The sequence below is a fragment of the Cydia amplana genome, chromosome 16 (genome assembly GCF_948474715.1).
Source record: "Cydia amplana chromosome 16, ilCydAmpl1.1, whole genome shotgun sequence".
In the NCBI taxonomy this organism is placed as follows: domain Eukaryota; kingdom Metazoa; phylum Arthropoda; class Insecta; order Lepidoptera; family Tortricidae; genus Cydia; species Cydia amplana.
This window is the reverse complement of record NC_086084.1, coordinates 10,928,012-10,954,882: the sequence shown is the minus strand read 5'-3', so window position 1 is coordinate 10,954,882 and position 26,871 is coordinate 10,928,012. Positions and strand designations below refer to the sequence as shown.

Sequence of the window (26,871 nt, the reverse complement as noted above, 5' to 3'; positions counted from 1 at the left end):
GGCGGGCCGAAATGGACGCATTCTACTTGGAACCAAGGGACCCTAAATTAGGCAAATAAAAACCAACCAAATCTTACGATATGAAAAAGCCATACAAGCAAAAGGGCATACCTTTTTAATAAAAGGAGGTTTTTGGGAAAAAACTTATCAATGGCTTAACTGATCAAGTCCAAAATAATTTTCATACAAAGTACTTTTGAATTTTTTGACCCATAGTTCAAAGTTTTGGGGCACATTTTGTTGGAATTTTGATGCATTGCTTTTCAAAAGTTTTTACTTAATCTCAACACTTTTTAGGAACCTCAAAATTGTTATAAAGATCTACAAAATGTTGTGACAAATGTACCTAAAGAAGAAAATTCAATCATAAACCTACTGGTCTGAGAATCAAGTACATATGTACATTCATTTGTTTTTTGTTCTATTCTCTATACGAGTATCACGGCTAAAATTGTTTAATACTCGTATTGTTACATTTTAACTATTAAACATATTTGTGTGTAGGTAATCAGGTATTTTTTTATTTATTAACATCGGTTTATGCTGATTGCTGAATTAATTAAATATCCATCAAGCGTGACCAGAAGGGACATGAAAAGCTACCATGTCAGTATAGTTATGGTAAGTTACACGTATTGTATTGTTTCAAATATGCACTTTTGAATAAAATTACAAATAAATATGTAAATATTATAGGACTTTCTTACACAGATTTACTACTTTTAATATCATAATATGCGTCAAATACACGATGTCAATGTTATTGTTCCTATTGAAATAAAAAAATATATACCTAATGGTAAATATTTGCAAGCAAAACCCCTTATTGAATCATTTTTTTAACCACCAAAAATTTTATTTACTTAATACACATTTTTTGTCACCCCTCATTAAGACAAATACAATTATCTAATATCCAGATTAATCAGTCATATTTTCAAAATTCGTAGATGACTGTAACTCTAGCATACAGCGCCCCTATTGAATACGAGTATGTCTCCATCGAAGTCACTCCAAGTAAACCGATCGAGAGACAAAATGGCGACGCCAATTCGGGAATCTGCTGTCAATCTGGCTCTCAGAGTTGTTGCCCATACGACTACGATGACACGTGTGAGACTGCAAGCAACAGAAACTTGTGTGGTTACAATAAAAACCAGAAAAAATTAGATGAAATGGTATGCTTTTTGGTAGTAAGTTTTTTTTGACGTAGGTACGCAAGTGATACTCAACAAACGTTAAAACTTATTAATCACGCCAGAAAAATAACGAACTCTATTTCCCTATGTTCCTTTTGTCTGACTATTTCTGCTGTTAGTTACTGAAAGTATTATTTCTAAAATAGGCCTGATTCAAGTGAAAGTCACATCTAAAAACAAAGCTTACGCTATAGTTGATTGTAACATTTTACTGGGCGTGCATCCAAAAACTTTGTAATAACAGTTTTCGTTTTGTGTTCACTGCACAATTTTGGATTTAGCGCCCTCTAAGGGATAAGTATTAATATGTAATTAAATATTAGTAACTATAGATGTTCTAATATTAAAAAGCGACCTGTTTCAGGTAAGCGTAACTATATACGGTCTTCCTTGTCGAGTTAACGATGATCGTCTCGAGTGCGGATATAACGGGCCTTATATAACTGATCAGAGACCAAGTTTTGTCAATAATAATCCTCCAAATAACCCAGACTGCTGCAGTTGTTGCAACCAAGAAACTACTAAACAAGTAGCTAGCGAAACAACAACAACAATACCAACAACAACAGAAGCAACTATTATAACTTCTACCAAAGCCAGAGTTGAAACTACAACGCTCACCAGTACCACCACTAGCACCACTACCACTACTACCACCACTGCCACTACTACCACCACTGCCACTACTACCACCACTACCCCAAAACCTGCCACTACCACCACCAAATATGGTATTTATTTTTTATATTTAGTTACAACAAAACAGATAGTACATTTTCACGAAATATGTGTAGGACCAGGACGGCTACCGCGAAAACCGAATTTCGCAAATTGCGGAGATCTTTCTCTTTTACTCCAATGAGGGCGTAGTTAGAGTGACGGAGCAAAATGCCCGCAATTTCTCGAAATTCGGTTTTCGCGGTAACCCCTCAGGAACAACGAGTCGCGATAAAGAGAATTACCAGTGTCAGAAAAAATATAGTTTTACTGATTACCACTAGTTTAAATGAGAGTTCTTTTTTACGAACAAGAAGAAACATAACTTTCCATATAATTGAAAAAGAGTTATGGAATAAATTCAACTTGTATTCTCGTCTAATTAGCATAGTCTCCCCAATTAACAAAATTACGTGCAGTTTTTAGTAATAGTAAGTGTTATATATCGAGATTGTGCTTAGTTACATTTCTCTGAGGTGCGGAAACATCTTGTTCGAGATGTCGTCTCTTGTTATATACCTCAATGGTATTTTCAGAAAAAACTACAAAGTTCAAGAAGCTGGCTTCTAAATCGCCTAAGTTGGATGTTACATCGACCATCCAGCCAGCTACATCATGCGTGACCGTGGAGGAGAGATGTGTTATCACTTACGACATCCCTTGCATACCGGAATCACCTTGTCGGCAAGACTCGGGCGATGATAGCGGCGAATAAGAAGCATGCATTGTCATTTATAAACTAGATATAACTATCAAATTAATAAATTTAAAAAACCCGTTATATGCCGAAAAAATCCAAAAATGCAGGTACTTTTCAAACTGCTGGACCGATTTCTATCAAACGTAATAAAGACCGCATCGAAATCGGTCCAACTGTTGGAGAGCTACGATGCCACGGACAGACAGACAGACATTGACGTCAAATATTATATATAACAATCCTCTGTTTGCGTCGGGTGTTAAAACTATACTAATGTAGGCCCCTTCTGATTGTAACACTTTAAACTCTCGCGTTTCGTTCACATATTTACTCTGATTGGTTCGATCTATTCTAACAAAGCATCACCAGTGGTAATTTTCCCAACAAAATGGGACTTAACTATTTACCCTATCCTCATAATTTATTATTTAGCGTTTGCGTAAAATCCGGTAGTTCTGATATTTTGCAGACTTATTTATTATGTTGGCCCAACTAATAATCCAAGTTTGTGACCTCGAGCGCCGAACGCAACTTTGTCAAAAATCGAAATAACCCCGAAAATTGATGTATAATAGATTTGGAAATAGATAGACGAATTCTGTAGTGTAGGAAATAGAGTTGATTTTTCTGTTTAAAAATTTAACGAAACAGAAGAAATTCAACTCTATTCCGATTGAAAACTTCTTCTTCTTCCTCGCGTTTGTCCCGGCATTTTTTGCCATGGCTCATGAGAGCCTGGGGTCCGCTTGGCAACTAATCCCAGGAATTGGCGTAGGCACTAGTTTTTACGAAAGCGACTGCCATCTGACCTTCCAACCCAGAGGGTAAACTAGGCCTTATTGGGATTAGTCCGGTTTCCTCACGATGTTTTCCTTCACCGAAAAGCGACTGGTAAATATCAAAAGATATTTCGTACATAAGTTCCGAAAAACTCATTGGTACGAGCCGGGGTTTGAACCCGCGACCTCCGGATTGCAAGTCGCACGGTCTTACCGCTAGGCCACCAGCGCTTCTTAAAAAATACCTAATTAATTTTGATTACAATCTGATTTCCTACTAAAATTAATATTTATTATATATGTATGTATATGAAAAACACCTAAGTACCTACCCATTCCTTGATTGACATTAAAAACCGGCCAAGTGTAAAACGCTTTACCGATTTTATCACCTATTTGTTGTTATGCAGTATATTTTTCATTACTATATAATACTGACTTTGAGGTTTGTAACAAAATTACTAAGTTTATTAAATGGAAAATCTCGCTTTAATTTTTATTTATTATATAATTGTTATTTGTTGGTATAATGTAATTTCAGTCCAGAAAAAGTGCCAACTGATCGATATATCTTTAAAAAAACATCATATTCATTTATTCAGTAGTGGATATTGTCAGCTTAATTAAAATATACCGATATCGAAATTATAAAAAAATTATAATAACATTAATAAGTTAATAAGCTAAGAAACATATCCCATATAATATACGTTCTTAGTCTGTTACTGTTTTTTTTTTTACTTATTATTTGTAGTTAAATATATTGTGAAGAAATTCTCGTGTGTACCCATATAATGGAATATTATCATTGTACTCGTAGGTACATATATGTCGATTGTAAAATTGCATGCCTCACTAATACATACTGAAATACCTACCGCTTGCTGGATTTATAGCTTTCAGAATTTAATTGAAATACAACTTAAATGGAACTGAAATAAAAACCACATCACCATGTCATCCGTCAGTATCTTTATGGTAAGTCTCTAAGACTATCTAGTAACAAAACTTGCACTTGTTGATTTACCATAAATGATCAGTCTGTCAGACAGATACTTCAAACAAAGGCTTCTTTTACTCTAAGGGTAACATTCCATTTCTGACCGCAGCTGCACTACTGGTACTGAACGCGTCGCTGTTACTGTCAATTTCCATAGTAAAATTAACAGTAGTGCAGCTGCGGTTGGAATTGGACTGTCACCTTAAGGGTAACATTTCTGACCGCAGCTGTACTACTGGTACTGAACGCGTCGCTGTTACTGTCAATTTCCATAGTAAAACGAACAGTAGTGCAGCTGCGGTTGGAAATGGATTGTCACCTTAATGCTTCTGAGTGCACACTCCTACCATCTTTGGGAGATGTGGATCACTTTGTTTTATTTTCAGATGAGCGTGGCTTTAACCTACAGTGCTCCCTTTGATAATAACACGGTTTCCTTGAATTCTACAAATAGTTCCACTTTGAGTCACTCTGAAACTCCAGACAAACCTATCCTTCGAAATCTGGAAGACAATACTCCAGGAAAGTGCTGTACTGATCCATCAAAAAAGTGTTGCCCGTACGATTATGATGTCAATAAATGTGAAAGCATAGACAGCAGGAAGCTATGTGGCTATAACAAGAATCAGAAGAAACCTGATATTGTCCCAGTTCACGTTACCAAGATGGGTCTGGATTGTCGAGTTGTAGAAGAACGCGTTGAGTGTGGATATGAGAAAGGACTTGACACTGCGAATCCGGAATCTAGAACTGAACCTCAAAAAACTTCGTAACTGTATAAGGCACTATAGTCCACGCTGTAACAAAAAATTGCAATAATCGCCATGATATTGTACAATATTATAACATTTATACCTAACCATTAAGTACACTTAGTTATGTTGGATAGGGATAAGCATACCATTATAGAATTACCACTTATTTATACAAATAACTATGTAAAATACTGATTATTTTATTCATATACTAAGAGCTATAAAGACGACAATGTTTTGTAGACATGCACAATTAAACAAGTTATAATAGTAAGCTTCTAAAATAAGAGTTAGATAACCATTTTTTATAGGAAATTATGTTGAGTTCTTATCAATAGTGAGTTGGCGAGACATGAAAGGCCGCCATATCACTATTTTTATGGTATAGTGCATTTTTATTTAATCACTTTACAATCGGAACATTCTTTCTATTACTTACGCCTTACGCTTTATCCTCGTTAGTCTCGATTCAACATTGCCAATGCTTTTCTCCAGGTGTCTCAGTTTCAGCTGCCCGTTGAACCATGCTTATTTGCCGGTACATATGGCTATCCCATCATAGAAAGTTATATTTTAATACCGAAAACTACTTTGTGATATTGTTTTGTATTTTATTTTTAGATCAGCATCACTCTTGCATATAGTGCTCCAACCAGGAATTTTATGGCTACCGATACCGTAAACGTCTCTACGACTTATTCTTCTACTACTACTTTGGACTTGCCTCGAGGACTCACACCAGGCAAACGTATTCTTCGCAGTGAAACAGACAACACGCCTGGAAGATGCTGTTCCAATGACTTATCAAAGAGGTGCTGTCCTTATGATTACGATAACAACAAATGTGAGATCTCTGACAACAGGACATTGTGTGGTTACAATAAAAATCAGGATAAACCTACAGTCATTGAAACGACTACAGTTAAGTATGGTCTTATTTGTTGGCTTGTAAATGATCGCCTCGAGTGTGGATATGACAAAGGATCTCCTGTTACTGACCTGTCTACACAAGAACTCATGACAAGAAATTTAAAAATGTCTACGACTGTAACTACAGAAAAGATTACCTCTAAAGCTACGATAGAAACGAGTACTGAAACAACGGCGAAAAATAGCATTACCACGACTAAACTTATAACTGAAACTCCAGAGAAAACCACCAGCACCACGACTAAATCCAAAACCGAGACTACATCACAAACCACTGCTACAGGACAAACCACTGTTGAAGAACCCACTTCTCAAACTACCATCAATATCCCAGGGAACTGTTGTTCCTGGAACTCTTCAAAAAGTTGCTGCCCCTACGACTATGATGATAGCAAATGTGACATTTCTAACAACAGGACCGTGTGTGGTTACAATAAGAACCAGAAAAAGCCGAACGATAATGAAGCGACAAAACAATTTACTAAGCAAGGGTTACATTGCCAAAACAGAGACGAGCGAGTGGAGTGTGAATATAATAAACGATCTGACATTACCGATAGTTTTACTCCTTCAACTAAACCACACAAAAATCAGCGTCTAGACCTAAAGAGACGAAAAACGAAGCGAATACAAGAAACTACTCCAAAAGTTACAAAAGCAAGTACCACGACAGTTACGACAGAAATTACAACAACAACAACACAAACCGTAAAGCCGAAAATGACAACAGGACGCCGCACTACCATTGAATGTGTGGAGATTCACTCGAAGAAGGCTTGTCGCGTTATTCCTCTCGATGAAGAATTAAATTATGACTAACCCTATTGTGCAAATGAAAGAAATGTTTGTGAATTCGTACACACTTTACACACACTAGTACTCACCTATATACCTACCTACTTATTTTATGTGGTATAACGTTATGTAGGAGTTCCATATTATAGTTCTAAGAAAATCGTGTTTGTGTATATACGTAATCATAAAAATGTATTTATATAATGAATAATAATGAGTTAGTCGGGTCATGCTCATTGTAGGGTTCCGTAGTTGCCCGTCCGTCACAATCACAACAGACCTTGAACGGGGGGTCTCATGTACTGTACACATACATACAGTAAGTACCTATTATAATAGAAAAATGTTAGTTGATATTGATATTACTACCTATAAATAAAATACCTATATCAATCAATTTCAATCATAATATTTTCTTCTTACTTTACGACTCTCTAGTAAATTTAATTGATAAACTTAGGTTAAGCCATCAATATTGCCATGCACGTGACTTTACTCTTGGTAAGTTACTATAACTTTCGATCACACTATGATCCTACCCATTTTATAGGCTTACCCATTTTCGATAAATGTTATATTTTTAGATCTGTGCCGCACTGGTAAACTGCCTGCCCTGTAAGAAACGTATATCAGACGAATTCCAATCTGCAAGGCGTAATGAGGGATATCGTTACTATTTCCACACTACTACCACTGCAAGTCCTAGGTCTACAAGAAGTCCATTTACTATTAAGACAATAACACCTAGAGGAAAGATTTGCGCCCCTTATGAATTCAACGAGACCATTTGCGAGTTTGTTGGGGAAAGAGAATTATGTGGATTCAATAAGAACCGAGAGGTGGTGCAAAGTAAGTCAAACTCAAAAGCGCGGTTCCTATCTAATGGCTGTTGGCTTAGAAAAGGTCGTGTCGAGTGCGGGTATAAGGAACCATTTGACACTATACGCCGACCGCCTATAGTATACCCAAATTTGTTTCGCCAGGAAGACGATCAAAGCACCGTCCATGCGATTTTAAGTGGAAAAAAATTAGTTATCGTGACAAGTACTACAACTACCACAACTACAACAGAGGCACCGACTACGGTATTCCAGGAATGTGTAGAGATTCATTCACGGATTGTGTGTCGTACTACGCGAGAAAGAGTTGTGGTGTAATATATTTGTATAAAGTTAAGTAATTTAGACAAATCATTTTAAATTTAGTTACTTTACATCTTACTCGAAAGAGCCGGGAAATGTTGTTATGAGTCGTACCTGCCTGATTATTTATTTTTCACCTCAGCAGCTCGAACAAGGGTACTTTGCTACTTAAAAACAGTGAGCAAAATCGCATGTTGCTCACTGAGTGAGACAAAATGAGCAAAATGCGATTTTGCTCACTCAGTGAGCAAAATGTGATTTTGCTCACTGTTTTTAAGTAGCAAAGTACCCTTGTTCGAGCTGCTGAGGTGAAAATTTAATTGTTGGTATATCTTAAGAAAACATGAGTGAATAGAGGTAAGTGATGAAGAAGGAATACATTTTTCGGGTTCTCTAATATGTTCTCACTGCTGAGGTGAAAAATGTTGTGTACTACACGAGATCAAAGTTATTTACATCTCGTGCGCTTTTGAGTCCCTTACTACTAGGGTTGCCAACCGTACTATATTATATAGTATTGTACTATATTTTGGCTCTCTGTACTATATACTTTTGGAAAAATATATAGTACGCTAAAATACTATATTTCCGATTAAACGTATATTACACTTGGGCGTTTTCTAAAATAAATATTGAAAACCCGATTCTCCCAGATCCTGGTGTTTTTGGGTTCTTTCAACTCGGAATCACTAGCATATTCAATCCATGATAAAAAAATTTGTCCCAAAATTTTGTATGAAAATTGTACATTCCATTCCACTACGTCACGTTACATACAAGTGAAAAATTTTCTCATACTAAAAACGTGACGTAATGGAATGGACATTTTGGGACATCTTTTTTTAATGGTATGATGGAGAGTGCTGTCGATTCTGAGTAGAATGAGCCCAAGAATGTCCAGATTTGAAAGAATCGGGTTTTCGATATTTATTTTAGAAAAGCGGCCAAGTGCGAGTCGGACTCGCCCATGAAGGGTTCCGTATTTAGGCGATTTATGACGTATAAAAAAAAACTACTTACTAGATCTCGTTCAAACCAATTTTCGGTGGAAGTTTACATGGTAATGTACATCATATATTTTTTTTAGTTTTATCATTCTCTTATTTTAGAAGTTACAGGGGGGGGGACACACATTTTACCACTTTGGAAGTGTCTCTCGCGCAAACTATTCAGTTTAGAAAAAAATGATATTAGAAACCTCAATATCATTTTTGAAGACCTATCCATAGATACCCCACACGTATGGGTTTGATGAAAAAAAATTTTTTGAGTTTCAGTTCGAAGTATGGGGAACCCCAAAAATTTATTGTTTTTTTTTATTTTTGTGTGAAAATCTTAATGCGGTTCACAGAATACATCTACTTACCAAGTTTCAACAGTATAGTTCTTATAGTTTCGGAGAAAAGTGGCTGTGACATACGGACGGACAGACAGACGGACAGACAGACAGACAGACAGACAGACAGACAGACATGACGAATCTATAAGGGTTCCGTTTTTTGCCATTTGGCTACGGAACCCTAAAAAGCCCACTTATGTTTAGTATTTTATCTAAAAAGTACTATATTTTTTTGAAATTTACTATATTTTTGATGCCTTATTCTAGAAAATACTATATTCCACCAAAAAATAGTTGGCAACCCTACTTACTACGCTCAAGATTCTAAATTAGATTCACTCGCTACGCTCGTGAATCTATTATAGAATCTTTCGCTTGCTCGGGACTCAAAATAAGCACTCGAAGAAATATCAAACTTTGATCTCTTGTTGTACAAATAACTATTTAGGTACGCAAATAAGACTTGACAGGTTTTAATTATGTTGAGTATATATTGGGATTCTAACTTTGAAATGATGGTTTAAAGTTTTACCTGGCTTACTGCAAATGAGAAATGAAATTAGTATAATTTCCACCGTAGATCAGGAGCTCACGCTAAGGCCACATGATTCATAGTTTTCATTCACTCGTTAATTGTAGTTAGATGAGCCAGACGACCTTAAGTCTCACTATTTTTAATATAAACAGATGAAGTACAATAGTAACTTGTCTTCATTGTTTTACTCATTGGGTCAAAAATCAAAGACACAACTCTTTTAAAATTTTAATATCTATTCAATAAATACTACCTAACTTATTAAAGCCGCTATTGTTATGACTAAGTTAATACTTGAACCCTTTATTTATAGTTTTTTAACCGCCGTTGCCTGTAATGGTCTCATAGTTCAAATATAGGCATTATTTACTATTGGGAGCATTACTGAGAACGGCACATTACTAGTGCTACCAGTTTTCTTGTAATCCTGAAAATTCACTGCTAAATTCGATAATATTGTCGGCAGTAAATAGCATAAATATTCGCTTTAGTATTGTAGAAGTCCAGTCATCCTTCGGGAAGATGTAATCCAGGTAGTTTACTAGGGCGTCTGACATGGAGCCGCGGCCTTCAGCTGGTGACTCTGACACTACGACATTGTGGAACCGGTCTTTAATCGCGCCGCCGCTGCACGTGACGATTAACATGGTAATAAGTGTAATAACCAATAATTCCTCCACCATTAACGTTCGCATCGTTCGATTTCTGGAAACAAAAGAGAAAGCTGTCAATATACCTGGTTAAAACAATACAGTAGCGTAGATACAGTCGGAATACTCAGAATTTATTGTAAGTAGGTAAAGGATGAGTCTACGCATCAACCATCCATAGCTATTATATGATCTGTGGTTTGCCTAGGGTGCCATACCCTAATAACCTTTAAAATATTTATGTATGGATATTAAGATATTAATAATAATAACAATTAGATATGGTAGATATTGTAGATACTTTTGAACATGAACTATAGGGATTATGAGTATTTGGAAAAACTTGTCGCGGGTGTAGGTATAGGGTGAAAGTGGGCTTAACGTGATAATTATATCATAGATAGAAAATCCCCTAAGGTTTGCTGAGGAATTGGATGCAATCAATTTGCATCTGAGCTGTGGTTGATCATGTGAAATGTGAAAGCTGTAGGCCTAAATAATATAACTGAATGTCGAAACCATGCATTTAATTGTCAGACATTGCAAAACCTGTATCGCAAAATGGCGAAACTGGTTGTGGTTAAGATACTGACTACTGAATCGTGAACAACCCGCGAGACAATGTGCATTTATTTGACACAACTATAAAAATAGTAAGAAATCGGCATAACTATTGAAATTTCACTTTGTCATAGGTAATTTAAATTGGGATTGAATAGGTACTTTAAATTTTTCCATTGGATACAAGGCCAGGCGTGTCTCACTCCGCGATTTCGTCGCTTTGCTACAGGTAGCTAAAAGTACATCCGTTCGGCCCCAATTTTGGGGAAAGCCATAAGCCGCGTGTGGCACTGTCGCCACCTAGCGGCCATATCTGTGTTGATCGTAACAGACGCGTTTTGTTAGAGAGTGAGTCTTCTGTACTTAGTACTATTATTTATTCTGTGACAAGGCTCTCTGTAGAAAAGCGACATATCACACACAGCTAAATTTTCTCTTGCAACAAATATGGAACATTAGATCACAGAGGTTTCTTAATTCATACCAAATTATTTACTAAAGGCCTAAGTTGGGTATGATATTAAAATTATTAAATGACTCCACACTAACAGTGTTGACTACTGATACGAGTATAAGTATTCATTCATTGAATAGGGCGCTAATGGAAGCAAGAAACTGTAACCCTGCTATCTTACAAACTATAAAAACTTCGGAAAACATAGAATAGGTAGGTTCTATACCTACACGGCTACTACGGCCAGATTAACGATTCTACGCAAACAAAGTCGATGGCAGAGTCTAGTATTAATTTTAATAAGCCGCTCTTGGCCGTGGCTATTGACCGTAGTTAGAAACTATAGATGGTCAAGCAGATCTTGTCAGTAGAAAAAGGCGGTCAATTTGAAAAATGTAGGCGCGAAGGGATACCGTCCCATAGAAAATTTGAATTTCGCGCCTTTTTTTACTGACAAGATTTGGTTGACCAGCTATATAAACTAAATAATTATAGGTTTGAATTTAAATATGGTTACGCGTTTATGTTTTGAAGAAACTCAACTGTTACATACGACTATTTAGGTCTACATAAGAATTTCAAATATGTGTAGTACCTAGCACAGCGCATAAGTGGTTTTAAACTAAAGAAACTCCGAAATTTGGGTGCACAGCGCGTCATGCAACGTTATTTATTCTAGCTGTGTGTTATCCTCAATACAGGATATCCTGTGCTAAGTAGAAAGTGCGTGTGAAAAAACTAGAACGTCCAAATAAATTTAAGAGCTCTACAGACTGCAACAAATCGTGCATTTTTAGGGTTCCGTAGCCAAATGGCAAAAAACGGAACCCTTATAGATTCGTCATGTCTGTCTGTCTGTCTGTCCGTCTGTCCGTCTGTCTGTCCGTCCGTATGTCACAGCCACTTTTCTCCGAAACTATAAGAACTATACTGTTGAAACTTGGTAAGTAGATGTATTCTGTGAACCGCATTAAGATTTTCACACAAAAATAGAAAAAAAAACAATAAATTTTGGGGTTCCCCATACTTCGAACTGAAACTCAAAAAAATTTTTTTCATCAAACCCATACGTGTGGGGTATCTATGGATAGGTCTTCAAAAATGATATTGAGGTTTCTAATATCATTTTTTTCTAAACTGAATAGTTTGCGCGAGAGACACTTCCAAAGTGGTAAAATGTGTGTCCCCCCCCCTGTAACTTCTAAAATAAGAGAATGATAAAACTAAAAAAAAATATATGATGCACATTACCATGTAAACTTCCACCGAAAATTGGTTTGAACGAGATCTAGTAAGTCGTTTTTTTTTTATACGTCATAAATCGCCTAAATACGGAACCCTTCATGGGCGAGTCCGACTCGCACTTGGCCGCTTTTAAATGATTGCGGCGAATTCATTCGATCGATCAAATGCCGTAATGTAACATGTAACGCAATTCGCATGTATTATCAGTGACGACTGTGGAGTTTATTAATTTGAATTTTTTAAAGCATGTTTGAATGAGGGGAATTGCTCTTAATTTGCTATTCAAATAAGCTAAGAACCGGTCTAGTTTGTTGTATAACTAATTCATAACAACAGTAATAAACTTGTTGTGTAACAAATTCATAATATAAGTTGTGTTCTTGCTGTGAAGTCGATCTAGAAAGTTAGCATAATAACAGGTGCTTGAACTTGAGGCTTTAGATGTCTAGGTCATTAGTGTCTCTAGCTGTGGAATGTCCTAGAAATAAAGAATAAGTACGTTTGAATAGTATTATGAAGAATTCCGGGCGTAACTGGGAAAATTTGCAATCTGGAAGAGTATTGTGGTTTTTAAGATTTATAAGTGCTATTACTATGTTTACAATTATTTTCTCAAATTGTAATAAAATCAGTACCGATATTTGGCGGGAAAAAAAAACTTAATTATAAGGTTTTTATGGTTTAAACTTTTATTTACCAATTTAAAAAGTATGATCAGCTGCAGAAGAAATATAGTTACTTACACGAATCGTTAAACAGGCTAATGTAAGTGTAAGATCATAAAATTCTAAGTAGCGAGTTGTTTATCACTCGTTCTTTAACAACTTAAGTATAATAGAGATAATAATAACCTAGATTGAAAGTAATAAGTGTACATAGCTCTATTTTCTGCCATTAAGGCAACGCATAAGCCACGCCGCGAATGACAATGGTGTCTTGGTGACCGAGAAATTATGGCATGTGTGAACTGATTCTAATGAAAGCCATTTCTTGGAACGAACCCTACGATCTATGTAATAAATTTTACATATGTACATATCTCTAGACTCTAGAGTAATATTAGACTTAGATTTCTTTATTTCACGATAAAAATTACACTAAATTTGCATGTAATGTAGTATGTAATGTTTGACGATCATGATAATAAAGAAAGAAGAAAGAAAATAAATTTATCAGGACGCTTACAGTTGACGATTGATTGATGCAAATTTATACTTAGTGTAATATTTATAGTGAAATAAAGAAATCTAAATCTTAATCGAATCGCATTTTTTGCACATTCATTGCAGCAAAGTTTAATTACCCTAGTTTTTATTGTTTAGTTTGTATTTTTATGTCCCAATAAATATTCATTGATAGTTTATTACCCTATAAAACGGTATAAGTAGCTAACTTTAGTTTCAATGCTAATACAATTGGCTACTCTCCTACTAGTCAAATCAGATTCTTTTTTAGAACTGTCAAAACGATTTGCCAGTATGGAATTTATATGAAAACGTGTGTAGTGACGTTACGTGCCCGTGACACTCGCCTACTTTTTATATTTCTATCCGATTTATTAAATAGAAATTGTGTTTAAAAATAACTGCTATCTATGTTTCTGTAATAATTATCTGGTGCTTTATTTCGTGCACGGTGTGAAATAATTTATTAGGGCGAGCGAAGCGAGCCCTATCACTATTCGACAAACTATGCATTCTTGTGGTACACTTTACGGAAAAACTATCGCACTTATAGGTTTGAAATTTAACATAGTAATTTAAATTCATGTCTAGATGTGTTATCAAACTTAAAAATATCATTTTATCAACTTAATAAAATAAAATAAAGGAATAACACTTTGTATGACTACTAGCGCCATCTGTTAGAAAAATTATGAATTAAAATTCGTGTCAATGTACTACACTTCGTTTTTTTTAGCATTAGAAATAAGGTAAACAATCTTGATGTGTCTTTTAATTGAAAAACACACTTTCAAAATAACTTACGGTAAATATATAACAATTATGAATCTAATACGATCTTTCATAGTCTTCTGCTTTCATAAGTAATAGTTATTGATTTTTAAAAAGTGTTTTTCAATTAAAAGACATGTCAAAATCGCTTACCTACTTTCAAGTTCTTTCTAATGCTAAAAAAACGAACTATATGTGTTAACAACGATGAATACAAAAAACCGGCCAAGTGCGAGTCGGACTCGCGCACGGAGGGTTCCGCACCATCAACAAAAAATAAAGCAAAAAATCGTGTTTGTAGTATGGGAGCCCCCCTTAAATATTTATTTTATTTTATTTTTAGTATTTGTTGTTATAGCGGCAACAGAGATACATCATTTGTGAAAATTTCAACTGTCTAGCTATCGCGGTTCATGAGATACAGCATGGTGACAGACGGACGGACGGACGGATGGGCGGATGGACGGACGGACAGCGAAGTCTTAGTAATAGGGTCCCGTTTTTTACCCTTTGGGTACGGAACCCTAAAAAGGGTTAAAATTTTGGATTCAGACCCATTTCGCTTCGCTCGGTTTGATTCCCAATCTTCCAAATCTGAATACTGGAACAATAATCTTGCTGTATACAGGGTGGCCAACTTAGAGGTATACAACTTTTTTTTGCCGCCTGTTTATTTTGGCGGTAAATATGACAGTTATTGCATGAAAATTAGTTTGTGTAGATACGGCAAATTTATTATGGAGCGTTTTACGACGGAACAACGTGTTTTAATCATTAAAAACAATAGAAACATTAAAAATAACGTTTCCCGGTCGATTAATTTCGAGAAACGGTGACATTGACTGGCCCCCAAGATCGCCTGATTTAACAGCTCCCGACTTTTTTCTGTGGGGCTATCTAAAGGGACGTGTCTATGCTAATAGGCCAACGAATCTTCAGCAATTAAAACAAAATATTCGAAACACTGTCGCTGAGATAACGCCAGAAATGTGTGAAAAAGTGATGAAAAACGCGATGAAAAGGGTTCGCATCTGCCATGCTGCTAGAGGTGGACATTTGTCTGACATTATTTTCCATGTGTAATTGCTGACCCTACATATTATATTTAACAAGGAATACTTAATATTTTTTATGTTTTATAGAATAAAATTTCAAAAATAAAGTGTATACCTCTTATTTGGCCACCCTGTATTTGTCGCAGTCGGATCGTATAATCCGCCGTATTACATTACGGCTAGCCGTTTTCAAAAACAGGGGCGTTTTGAAATGCGGCGGTTTAACTATTAGCCGGATTGAATGCGGCTGAATGAGAATCCGCCGGAATGTATTCGGCGCCATACGTTCTTCAACACGGCTAGCCGTAATGTAATACAGCGAGTCATTAGCCGCCGCTTTGACAGTTTTTAGTTCCCATTTTTAACACTCGTGGCGCTGCCTGACATAACAACAACAAACTATGAAAAACGCTGGGGTGTCCATCAAATCTGGAGTTCGTCGAACTGTTTCTTTTCAAAAAACATTTCCTTCGCAACTTAACTAGATGGAGCCCGGCCTCGCGGGGCTCCCATTTCTGAGCGGTTTGCCCTTCGGACATCTGAAGCTATCTAACGAACCTAACCTACCTACCTATTGATTTAGTGAGACGTCCGTGAAAACATTACACTTTAGGGAAAAAAGCGTAGGTAGGTAAATAGGTTAGGTTCGTTAGGTAGCTTCAGATGCCCGAAGGGCAAACCGCCCAGAAATAGGAGCCCCGCATTTGCGGGGCTCCGTCTATTTAAGTTGTGAAGGAAATGTTTTGGAAAAGAAACATGTAGTGCGGTGGGACCATAGTAAAAATAAATTAAATTGCAAACATTGTCAAACTCCGGTTACGTAGGCGACCGAAAGAACTGGTCACTCTACAATCTAAATAGTAGATACGATGCGGCTACACGTAGGCCGCCTTATTGAAGAACGTATCGCAATGACAATCCGGCTAATCGTCGAACCGCCGCATTTCAAAACGCTCCTGTTTTTGAAAACGGCTAGCCGTAATGTAATACGGCGGATTATACGATCGGACTACAACATATTCACTGCGGAGGTCAATTTACTCGTATGTTCTGTTCTGTGACGCCGATGAACTGATCAGTCATGTTGTAATTCGAAACGTCTTGATGAGCACTTGGGAGAGCAGTACGATAGAGCTGATGCTGATCCCTGGCTGTACCTAGCGGAACTCAGGTTTGGTGCAACATAGACACACACTGGGTTGGACATCCGACTCGTCATGATGATAACTTGGTAGAGCAGTACCCAAGATAGCTGATGCTGAACCCTGGCAGTACCTAGTGGAGCTCGGGTTTAATACAACATATGCACACGCTGTTTTGGTCATCGGACTCGTCTTGATGAGCACTTAGGAGAGTAGTACCCAAGATAGAGCTGATGCTGAACCCTGGCTGTACCTATTGGAACTCAGGTTTGGTGCAACATAGGCAAACACTGTTTTAGTCATCCGACACGTCTTGATGGGCATTTGGGAGAGCAGTACCCAAGATAGAGCTGATGAGCTGATGCTAAACCCTGGCTGTACCTACTGGAACTCAGGTTTGGTGCAACATAGATACACGCTGTTTTGGACATCCGACTCGTCAGAATGAGCACTTGGGAGAGCAATACCCAAGATAGAGCTGATGCTGAACCCTGGCAGTACCTATTGGAAGTCAGGTTTGGTGCAACATAGGCAAACGCTGTTTTGGTCATCCGACTCGTTTTTTTTGAGCACTTGGGAGATACCCAAAATAGAGCTGTAGCTGAACCATGGCAATATTTAGTGGAACTCAGGTTTGCAATATAGGCACACGATGTTTTGGACATCCGACTCGTCTTGATGAGCACTTAGGAGAGTAGTACCCAAGATAGAGCTGATGCTGAACCCTGGCAGTACCTAGTGGAACTCAGGTTTGGTGCAACATAGACACACGCTGTTTTGGACATCCGACTCGTCATGATAATCACTTGGTAGACTAGTACCCAAGGTAGCTGATGCTGAACTCTGGCAGTAGGTACCTAGTAGAGCTCGGGTTTTATACAATATAGGCTCACTCTGTTTTGGTCATCCGACTCGTCTTTTTGAGCACTTAGGAGATACTCACGATATAGCTGTAGCTGAACCCTGGCAGTATTTAATGGAACTCACGTTTGTTGCAACATAGGCACACGCTGTTTTGGTCATCTCACTCGTCTTGATGTGCACTTAAGAGAGCAAATTATACATAAGTTTATGTGCGGAGCAGCATGATTACCGCCAGTAGGTGTCCAGACGGGATAGTTTTACGCTCAATTGTGTGGTGTGGACGCATAAATAAATTCAAGGACATTGGCTCGCTGACCCAACATTGCCAGAAAAGAAAAGCCAGTTGGCTTCCTTACAAGAAGTACTGGGCGACCGTGTAGGATGTAATAAGGTATAATAATTGTATATTACGTGTGGATGATATTGGCAATTTGATTTTGTCGTCTGGACACGTTTTTAATGGACAAAGTAAAAGTTGTATCAGACAGGCGTACCGGACAGCGACCGAGGGCCAATTAGTAGGTATATTTCTTTCTTGCTCTCACTTATAGCTGCGTCCTTAATGGACTTATTACTTACCCATGCGACTGAACATGGAACAAGCCTCGGACTGGATCAAAGTCGCGGTCCGGTACGTTTAGGTAGCAAAACTCCGCGAGCCCTTACAAAGCTCTGCTTTTTGCTAGTTTTAAGTAGAGGAAAGTACCCAATTGTTTGTTCATCTACACGAGACATGTGATAATGACTGATGTCAACACACAATCAATACAATATTCCCCTTTTTTACTGTCTGCAACTCTGTTGCACCATAGTCCATAACAACCGTAAGTGACACTCGACAACTCATTCAATTATTAACCGTATTCTCCCGCATTAAAGTCCAAGTTCACACTGATTTCCCAATGTCACTCGACACCGGGTACGATCTGTAGTTTTCTCTCGGTGTCAATGATACATAGTGTTTCAGAATGATGTATAAGACGTTAACCCCAAAAACTGTTAGATAATAACGTATTACAGATTACAGACAATAGTGATCACATATACCTATACACGTTATAATAGAGCATTGTCTCAGCAGTCAATACTGCTAGTACTACAATTACAATGAAAAGCATGATATTGGTACTATATACAATTAGTAACAATATCATGCTTTTATTTTTAAAGTCACTTAATAATTAGGTACTAGTCTCTTAAGACGATATGTGTTCAAGTCGATTTGATGATTTTTTTTATGAATCTACTCTATGCAATAGTTTATTTAGGTAGGTATATTTTCTCTACTTTCCAAGTACCTGTTTTACCATGTAAACACTAAAGATAAACACTATAAAGTGATCGCCTCATATTTATCTAGACAAAGCAGATTCGTGTCTAAGTGTCGGTAAAGAATACTAAACAAAAGGAAAACCCGATAATGTATTCACTGACTCATTATAAGTATTATAATTATAACTCAGTAAAAGCTACACACTAGGCTAAACAAATTATGTTTCACTTTCAGTTTTTTGTATGAATATGTAATTTGCATAAATAGGTAACATCTATGAACCTTTTATGAGGTACGTAAGTACTCTACACAACGTTAGGTTCAGGAGGTTAGCTGGAAGAAATCTCTCAAATGTTATTTGGCAGAGATGAATTTAAGCATATGGTAATATAAGTACATCTGTGAATATCTCAAGTTGTCTTTCTGTATCTTATCTATTCCTATTTTCCACTTTGTTACAGTATTTACGTTTTCAATAAAATTTACAAAAAGCCGTAGCCTTATACCGTAGATATGTAGTTGGCTCAAAAAGCGTTAAAATTATAAAACAACCCATATTTTCACTTACGTAAAATCAATATAAAAAAACTCTTATTTTCTATAAAGAAAGTTGCTAACCTGAATAACTGACACTCGATAACTTGTTTCACTTCAATCCCCCAGGTGTAAAACATTCGTCACTTCACAGTTCCATGGACACCTTTTCTAAATTTTCGCGATAGAGGCAAGGAGCGCACGTGGTGAAAGGAGACAACACTGTCGAGTGTCGCCTGTGGTGTGATGCATCCGCGACCACCACAATACGTGACCAGCACACCACCAAATTGGGTGGTTTAGGCTGCTTGCACGCTCGATATTTCTACTACCGTGTTTTAAACATGTTTCTCACAATTATCTATTTGATTTGATTAAACTAGAATTAAGGCATTAAGAATCACAGGAAAATAGACACAATTATGTGGCCTAACGTTGTAAAAATTCAAGAGATGCTCGGTCAAATTAGACATATTTCCTTCTTCATAATAAACATGTAGGTATTTATCTAATTACTTCGTCCAATTTACACAAAATGGCTAAGTTGCGTGCGCTCACGCATAAATTTATTGGGTCTGACAATGATAACAAGTAGGTAACGAAATAATTAACGTTCCGCACATACATCGGAACACGAACAGATTTTAATTAGGTTTTTCCGTAAAGCTTATTAGTTACTTGTAATGTACCATGTACCTACAATTGATTTAAAAGTAATGTGCATTCCAAAAACGTGTCAGAAGGCCTACCGCGAACCACGTTCGACGTATTGCCTTGCCTCCCTGTCACACTTACGTACGAATTTACAAGTGCGACAAAGGCAACACGTCGAACGTGGTTCGCAGTAGGCCCTCAGGTACGTGACGCTAATTTGTTACACTTTTCATAAAGCTAAGAATCTGATAATGATGATATTTGATAAATCAATGATATAAGTCGTTAATACTTTGATAACAATTTTATGTACAACATTATTTTCTACGGCTAATAAAATATTTTATTGAATGTTTGTTATTTTATTTTTTATTTGTTTGATAAAGGTTACTAAGGTGTTCTGCAGGTTACTAAGGTCGCTGCCACATGCGTCACGTCCCCGATAAAGTACCTAGACCTTTTTGTGGAATGCTCCGTTTATCCGTATGCAGTCAACCTTATCAATAGACGGCACCTGTGAATTTACGATGAAAGGTTTTTCATCTTTATCGATCGAAGTTTTGCGATGAAAGGAAAATCGTCATTCCGATCATGTTTCCTTGATCAAACATCATCGCTTTCCAATATGCTGTTCATATTACTCGAATAAAGATTGATGTTAGAACAAATACGTACTAATATTTCGATAACATCTGATACGTGACACAGCCAACATTTCAATAATTTAGAAATTTTACATCAGTGAAACGTCAAAAATCGTCCTTAATCGTCAAGTATTTGTTAAATATCACCCAATGTCACTAAACTGGTCACGGTACGACATCGTATTTATTGAATCTGACAATGATATCAAGTAGGTAACGAAATAATTAACGTTCCGTCGTACATCGGAACACGAACAGATTTTAATTAGGTTTTTCCGTAAAGCTTATTAGTTACTTGTAATGTACCATGTACCTACAATTGATTTAAAAGTAATGTGCATTCCAAAAACGTGTCAGAAGGCCTACCGCGAACCACGTTCGACGTGTTGCCTCCCTGTCACACTTACGTACGAATTTACAAGTGCGACAAAGAGGCAACACGTCGAACGTGGTTCGCAGTAGGCCCTCAGGTACGTGACGCTAATTTGTTACACTTTTCATAAAGCTAAGAATCTGATAATGATGATATTTGATAAATCAATAATATAAGTCGTTAATACTTTGATAACAATTTTATGTACAACATTATTTTCTACGGCTAATAAAATATTTTATTGAATGTTTGTTATTTTATTTTTTATTTGTTTGATAAAGGTTACTAAGGTGTTCTGCAGGTTACTAAGGTCGCTGCCACATGCGTCACGTCCCCGATAAAGTACCTAGACCTTTTTGTGGAATGCTCCGTTTATCCGTATACAGTCAACCTTATCAATAGACGGCACCTGTGAATTTACGATGACAGGTTTTTCATCTTTATCGATCGAAGTTTTGCGATGAAAGGAAAATCGTCATTCCGATCATGTTTCCTTGATCAAACATCATCGCTTTCCAATATGCTGTTCATATTACTCGAATAAAGATTGATGTTAGAACAAATACGTACTAATATTTCGATAACATCTGATACGTGACACAGCCAACATTTCAATAATTTAGAAATTTTACATAAGTGAAACGTCAAAAATCGTCCTTAATCGGTATTTGTTAAATATCAATGTCACTAAACTGGTCACGGTACGACATCGTAATTAACTTGGTCAAGCAATAAAAACTTATTTAATTTCTTTAGATAAACTGTACCTAAATGTCAATTTTCTAGGGATCCTTTGTGTTTTATCCGAGACAATATTCTCTCCTTGGAATTCATTATTGACATAATTTCATAGTAGATTAGCTTAAGCAAACACGTATTACAGGAGAATTATAAAATATAAAATATACCTTACTTACCGGTAATACAGTTCAATTTTCAATAAAAATAAATGCATGATACCTCCTAGGGGCTCCTTGAAAAGCATGGCGTGTTTGAGATTTTTCTTTCGATTGTTCTTTTGCCTCAATTCGAGTTTATTTAAAGGGATCATTGTATTTTTTTTCTCATTATTTCTCAATATCTTGTGCAATATGGCTGGCTTTAAGGTAATATCCTAATATTTATTATTATTGTCTGTTATGATTACCTACTACATAGGAACATCCTGTGTTTTGCAGTCATGCTATGACAGCCTACTAGTCACAACATTCATTTTTATTTTGTAGGTTTTTAATGATTTTTTCATAATATCGGTGGCCTAAAAATACGCTAACAATAAAATATTTAGGAATATTTTTTTTACTTACACGTCATTCACAAATTGTCATCAAATAAAATCTATTAGTTAGCTTAAATTTTATCTTCAAAATAATTTGCCTTTAGCTCTGATACACAAACGCAACAATATGCCGCAATAAAAAAATGTTAGCTTACTTTTGGACCATGTATATGAAGAGAATTTTGACCCACTTTGTAGACCTTGCATTTAAACAGTTAATAACAATATGTAGATAAAAATGTTATTCACATTGTGCACATTCACATTAATAGTGGCATATAATATAAATAAAATAAATATAAAATATATATAAAATAAAATAAATAAATAAATAAATATTATAGGACATTCTTACACAGATTGACTAAGTCCAGGACCGCGGCTTCACAGGCAGAGGCAGGGTCACTACCCACGAGGCCAGACTAGTCGTCAGTCTTTACTAGTAAAAGTAAGAACATAAATTATTCAAATGTTATTTCTTTTGCAGATCCTGATTTTATTCGTCGTTTTTCAAATCGTTAACTCCAAGCCATTCAAAGAAATTCATATGAAAAAGGATTTTGAGTTCTCCATCAAACCTCCAGTGTTGCCGATCAAGCCTTTCACATTTATTAAACACAAGTGGTTGCATTTAGGACACGGTATAGTAAAAAGGAGTCCTTTCGAGGTGATACCGAAACCAGAAGAAAATATCGACAACCCAGACTCACTATTAAAGGTATCGTTAGAAAAGGAATTTGGGATTGGAACTCCTTTGCCACCCCCTGAAGGGATACCGCCAGCACCACTGCTTGCTCGTATACCAGAAGTACCGGGAATTTCAAGTCCTCCGCCAAGCGTACCACCTCCGGTCACAGGGTCAACTATACTTGTAAGTCAGGATTATCTTTCAAGATTGCCAGAAGAGGGCGCGGAAATAATAGTAATAACTCCTGTTCCTCCTCCCCTACCACCGCCTGTGGTGAGCGTACCTCCGCCGTCTCCGATCCCTGAGCCAATACCAGGACCTCCCCCGCCAGTGCCACCAGAAGTCCCCAAAGGCCTAACTCAAGGCAATTTACTTACGGATATAGGCAGAGTAGAAGAAATAAATGCATACCTTAAAGCGGTAGAAGGTCTTGGTATATCTCCACCTCCAGGTCTCATACTGCCCCCTCCTGCAGGGCCCCCGCCACCACCTCCTTTAGAGGCCGTATTGCCTGTGCTTAATAGCAATAGTATAGAGGTTGAGGTCCCAAAAACTCCACCTCCTCCGCCTGTTGAAAAAACGAGCCCTCTAGTGAAAGGATCTCGACTTGCGCTATATTTCGGAAATATTTTCTTACAAGTGATGTCGGAAGTGATATCAAGCGCTAGATCAGCTCTTATCCAATATTCTCCGCCGGCACCCATTTAATATTATCATGTAATAAAACACTTTTAATTTAATTTATAATTTAATTTTAATAAAATACTTATTTAATATAATATGTTACTATCACAATGTTTTATTTCAAGTCCTTAGTTTTTAGACGTTGCCGTCTAAATTAAAAACCGAATCCTCCTTGGCCACCGAATCCTTGTCCCCCAAAGCCTCCTTGACCAAAACCTCCCTGCCCTCCTCCGAACCCGCCTTGTCCAAAGCCTCCTTGATCGAAACCTCCCTGTCCTCCGCCGAATCCACCTTGTCCAAATCCTCCTTGGTTTCCATATCCTCCCTGGCCGCCAAATCCGCCGCCTTGGCGTCCATATCCCCCGCCGAAGTTGCCTCCTCCGGGCCCCCCAAAGCCTCCTTGGCCGCCGAAGCCTCCTCCCCGGCCTCCGAAGCCTCCACCACGGCCCCCGAAACCACCACCGCCAAAGCCTTGTCTGCCGCCCCCACCACCGAACTGGGCAGTGACCGTCGTCATCACGACTACTGCTAGCACGAATGTAATCTGTAAGTCATGGAAAATAAATTAGTGTAAATTATGGGCCAGGATGATAATATTTAGACAGTCCAGCCGTATAAAGTAAAACAATACATGCATACGTAAAGGAGTCAGCTAGACTGATTAATGGTTTCAAATCAAAATACATTTTTGCCGCAATTCCGGCCCTTCTATGAAATATCTTAAACTTTCTGGCCCCCATAAAGACAGTTTCCCCACCACTGGACTATAGGTAGTAGGTACGAGTATCTATCGGTATTTCGGTATTAAGAAAAACAAAAATAACAGTTGGGGTACTGTCACAGAATAAATAATAGTACTAAGTACAGAAGACTCACTCTCTAACAAAACGCGTCTGTTACGATCAGTACAGATATGGCCGCTAGGTGGCGACAGCGCCACGCGCGGCTTATGGCTTTCCCCAAAATTGGGGCCGAACGGATGTACTTTTAGCTACCTGTAGCAAAGTGACGAAATCGCGGAGTGAGACACGCCTGGTACTGTACCAATCTATCTATTGTTTTCTAACGCATAGTATGACTAGTTATGTCAAATGTTTTAACAGAACTAAAGCAGGTACTAACTGTCACGTGAGTCAAATAGGACCTTACATTGGGTGTTACGCTGGTATTAGGAAAAGTTAAGTCTAGGTTTAGTTAAAGTTATATTTATGATATACTTTGTTTGTACAAATTTAAATGAAACATTGGATGAAAACGAAAAATAGGTATTTAAACTTATTTAAAACCGGGTCTATCAAACACAGTAACAAAATAAATGCGTGATAGACCCGGTTTCAAATATGTTTTAATATGTGTTCAAAACGCCAAAGTTTTAAATGGAAAATAACTATATCAAGTATTGATTTACTAAGCCTCCTTCCGGGCCCCGAAACCACCACCGCCAAAGCCTTGTCTACATGTCTACCGCCCTGACCACCGAACTGGGCACAGTGACCGTCGTCTTCACAATAGCTATATCAAATATCACTTATTTTGTATTAGGTACATATATATTCTAGGCATGTAGTTAACAATGCGATTTGAGCGCTGGTAGTCGTATTTGAGTATTGTTTATTTATATTATGTTAGAATGACACAGAACGTACCTTGAACATCTTGCGAATAGTCACACTTGCTTCAATATTATACACTGATCACAAATACAGAAGAATCCTTGTTTAAATATGATATTTCTGTGTTACTGGGCATTCCAAACAACTCCATGTTAGCAAATATATTTATGCGTTTCTATAAAACACATTATGCCAATTCTATACCGTGAATCCCGTTTTAATGGCTTCTATGATGGAATGCGTAAATTTGCCGATTTTATGGTTCCAGTTTTATCAATGAATTTTAACATATATTATATTATTTCCTTATATAGTAATATACCATGGGTATTCAAACTTTACCCTAAAATGTACACATTTGACTGACTTTAATATGGATTGGGTTGAGCTTGCAATTATAACATAACATTTCTTTATTTCGGAGTGTTGCTTGCCTACCTCATACTCTATGTTTACTAGCATAATTAAAGTCCGTCAACCAAATCTTGTCAGTAGTAAAAGGCGGCAAATTTGAAAAATCGCGGGTTAACAACACTGTGTTCAAATAATTCCAAAACGCGTGTCATCAGTGTTTTATCTGTGGAATGTGGATCGTGAATGACAGCCGTCACCTTATTTGTTTTCATTTGGTTTTCATTCTGAATCGTTTCTGTTTCAAGAGATATTTCTGCTGTCACCATTAAATACCAATACATTAAATAAGAATAAGCAAAGCTAAGGGGCCTACAATGTACAATCATGCTCGTTGATGGTAAACATTACTAAAAATGGAGGTTATGACAAGTACTGGAAGAACTCTTTCGAACGTTTAAGATTATGTTCAGTTTTTTTGTTTTAGGGTTAAAAGGCATAAATAAAATGAAAACGTATGCCTAAATCTATCCAACAAGACCATAAATTGTGTCCTGGAAACCGTCCATAGGCCCACATGTCTAATATTTTCAGCAATCAGTTGTGACTATTTACAAAGGTAAACCTTTTAAACAGTATTAAGAGCCTTGATTATATCGCCGTTCTTTCGCAATATCTACCTAATCCATACATGTTTGTTGCAGGATTAAATCTTGCCCAATATAAGGCGTTCGTAGTAGAAAGTATCTCTTCAGACAATACTTACCTAAGTATGGCGGTTTATATACGTGTACAACGAAACCAAGTCGAAAAGTGCCCCTTATCTTATTTACCTTTAAATTAAATAAACACCCAAATATCAGTTGTTTTATTTTTAATATGTATATTGTACAATATATACCAATCAAAAAAATTACACAGGTATGTCATATTCATTCAGAACAGTACACTAATTTACATT

General features: G+C 37.0%; 4 protein-coding genes across 5 annotated transcripts; 3 read left to right on the top strand and 1 right to left on the bottom strand.

Moving 5' to 3' along the window:
• Nucleotides 1-538: 538 nt before the first annotated feature.
• On the top strand, nt 539-1,835 carry LOC134655361 (uncharacterized). The gene is made up of 4 exons (XM_063510810.1): nt 539-621; nt 951-1,178; nt 1,564-1,770; nt 1,824-1,835. Exons 1-4 carry the CDS (start codon nt 541-543, stop codon nt 1,833-1,835), a joined length of 528 nt encoding a protein of 175 aa, XP_063366880.1. The 5' UTR covers nt 539-540.
• Nucleotides 1,836-5,448: 3,613 nt separating this feature from the next.
• Nucleotides 5,449-6,954, top strand: LOC134655215 (uncharacterized). Its single transcript, XM_063510667.1, has 2 exons — nt 5,449-5,532; nt 5,772-6,954. The coding sequence occupies exons 1-2, from the start codon at nt 5,503-5,505 to the stop codon at nt 6,897-6,899; spliced, it is 1,158 nt and encodes a 385-aa protein (XP_063366737.1). The 5' UTR covers nt 5,449-5,502; the 3' UTR covers nt 6,900-6,954.
• Nucleotides 6,955-23,028: 16,074 nt separating this feature from the next.
• LOC134655214 (uncharacterized) lies at nt 23,029-23,982 on the top strand. The gene has a single exon (XM_063510666.1). The coding sequence runs from the start codon at nt 23,044-23,046 to the stop codon at nt 23,968-23,970; it is 927 nt and encodes a 308-aa protein (XP_063366736.1). The 5' UTR covers nt 23,029-23,043; the 3' UTR covers nt 23,971-23,982.
• A 52-nt stretch (nt 23,983-24,034) lies between these two features.
• Nucleotides 24,035-25,706, bottom strand: LOC134655213 (keratin, type II cytoskeletal 1-like). Of its 2 annotated transcripts, XM_063510665.1 has the most exons (3): nt 25,593-25,689; nt 24,403-24,490; nt 24,035-24,360 (listed from the first exon to the last, which is right to left on the bottom strand). In XM_063510665.1, the coding sequence occupies exons 1-3, from the start codon at nt 25,599-25,601 to the stop codon at nt 24,101-24,103; spliced, it is 357 nt and encodes a 118-aa protein (XP_063366735.1). In that variant the 5' UTR covers nt 25,602-25,689; the 3' UTR covers nt 24,035-24,100. The 2 variants fall into 2 exon arrangements, with proteins under 2 accessions (XP_063366735.1, XP_063366734.1); XM_063510664.1 differs by having other exon boundaries at nt 24,035-24,490; nt 25,593-25,706.
• Between the last annotated feature and the right edge of the window lie 1,165 nt (nt 25,707-26,871).

What these genes read in the sequence shown, in the direction of transcription:
- LOC134655214 (XM_063510666.1), top strand. Translation starts at nt 23,044, where the DNA reads ATGTTATTTCTTTTGCAGATCCTGATTTTATTCGTCGTTTTTCAAATC.
- LOC134655361 (XM_063510810.1), top strand. Translation starts at nt 541, where the DNA reads ATGCTGATTGCTGAATTAATTAAATATCCATCAAGCGTGACCAGAAGG. An exon ending in ACCATGTCAGTATAGTTATG is followed by an intron (nt 622 to 950) that starts GTAAGTTACACG and finishes CAAAATTCGTAG; the next exon opens with ATGACTGTAACTCTAGCATA. An exon ending in AGAAAAAATTAGATGAAATG is followed by an intron (nt 1,179 to 1,563) that starts GTATGCTTTTTG and finishes GACCTGTTTCAG; the next exon opens with GTAAGCGTAACTATATACGG.
- LOC134655215 (XM_063510667.1), top strand. Translation starts at nt 5,503, where the DNA reads ATGAAAGGCCGCCATATCACTATTTTTATG. An exon ending in GCCATATCACTATTTTTATG is followed by an intron (nt 5,533 to 5,771) that starts GTATAGTGCATT and finishes TTTTATTTTTAG; the next exon opens with ATCAGCATCACTCTTGCATA.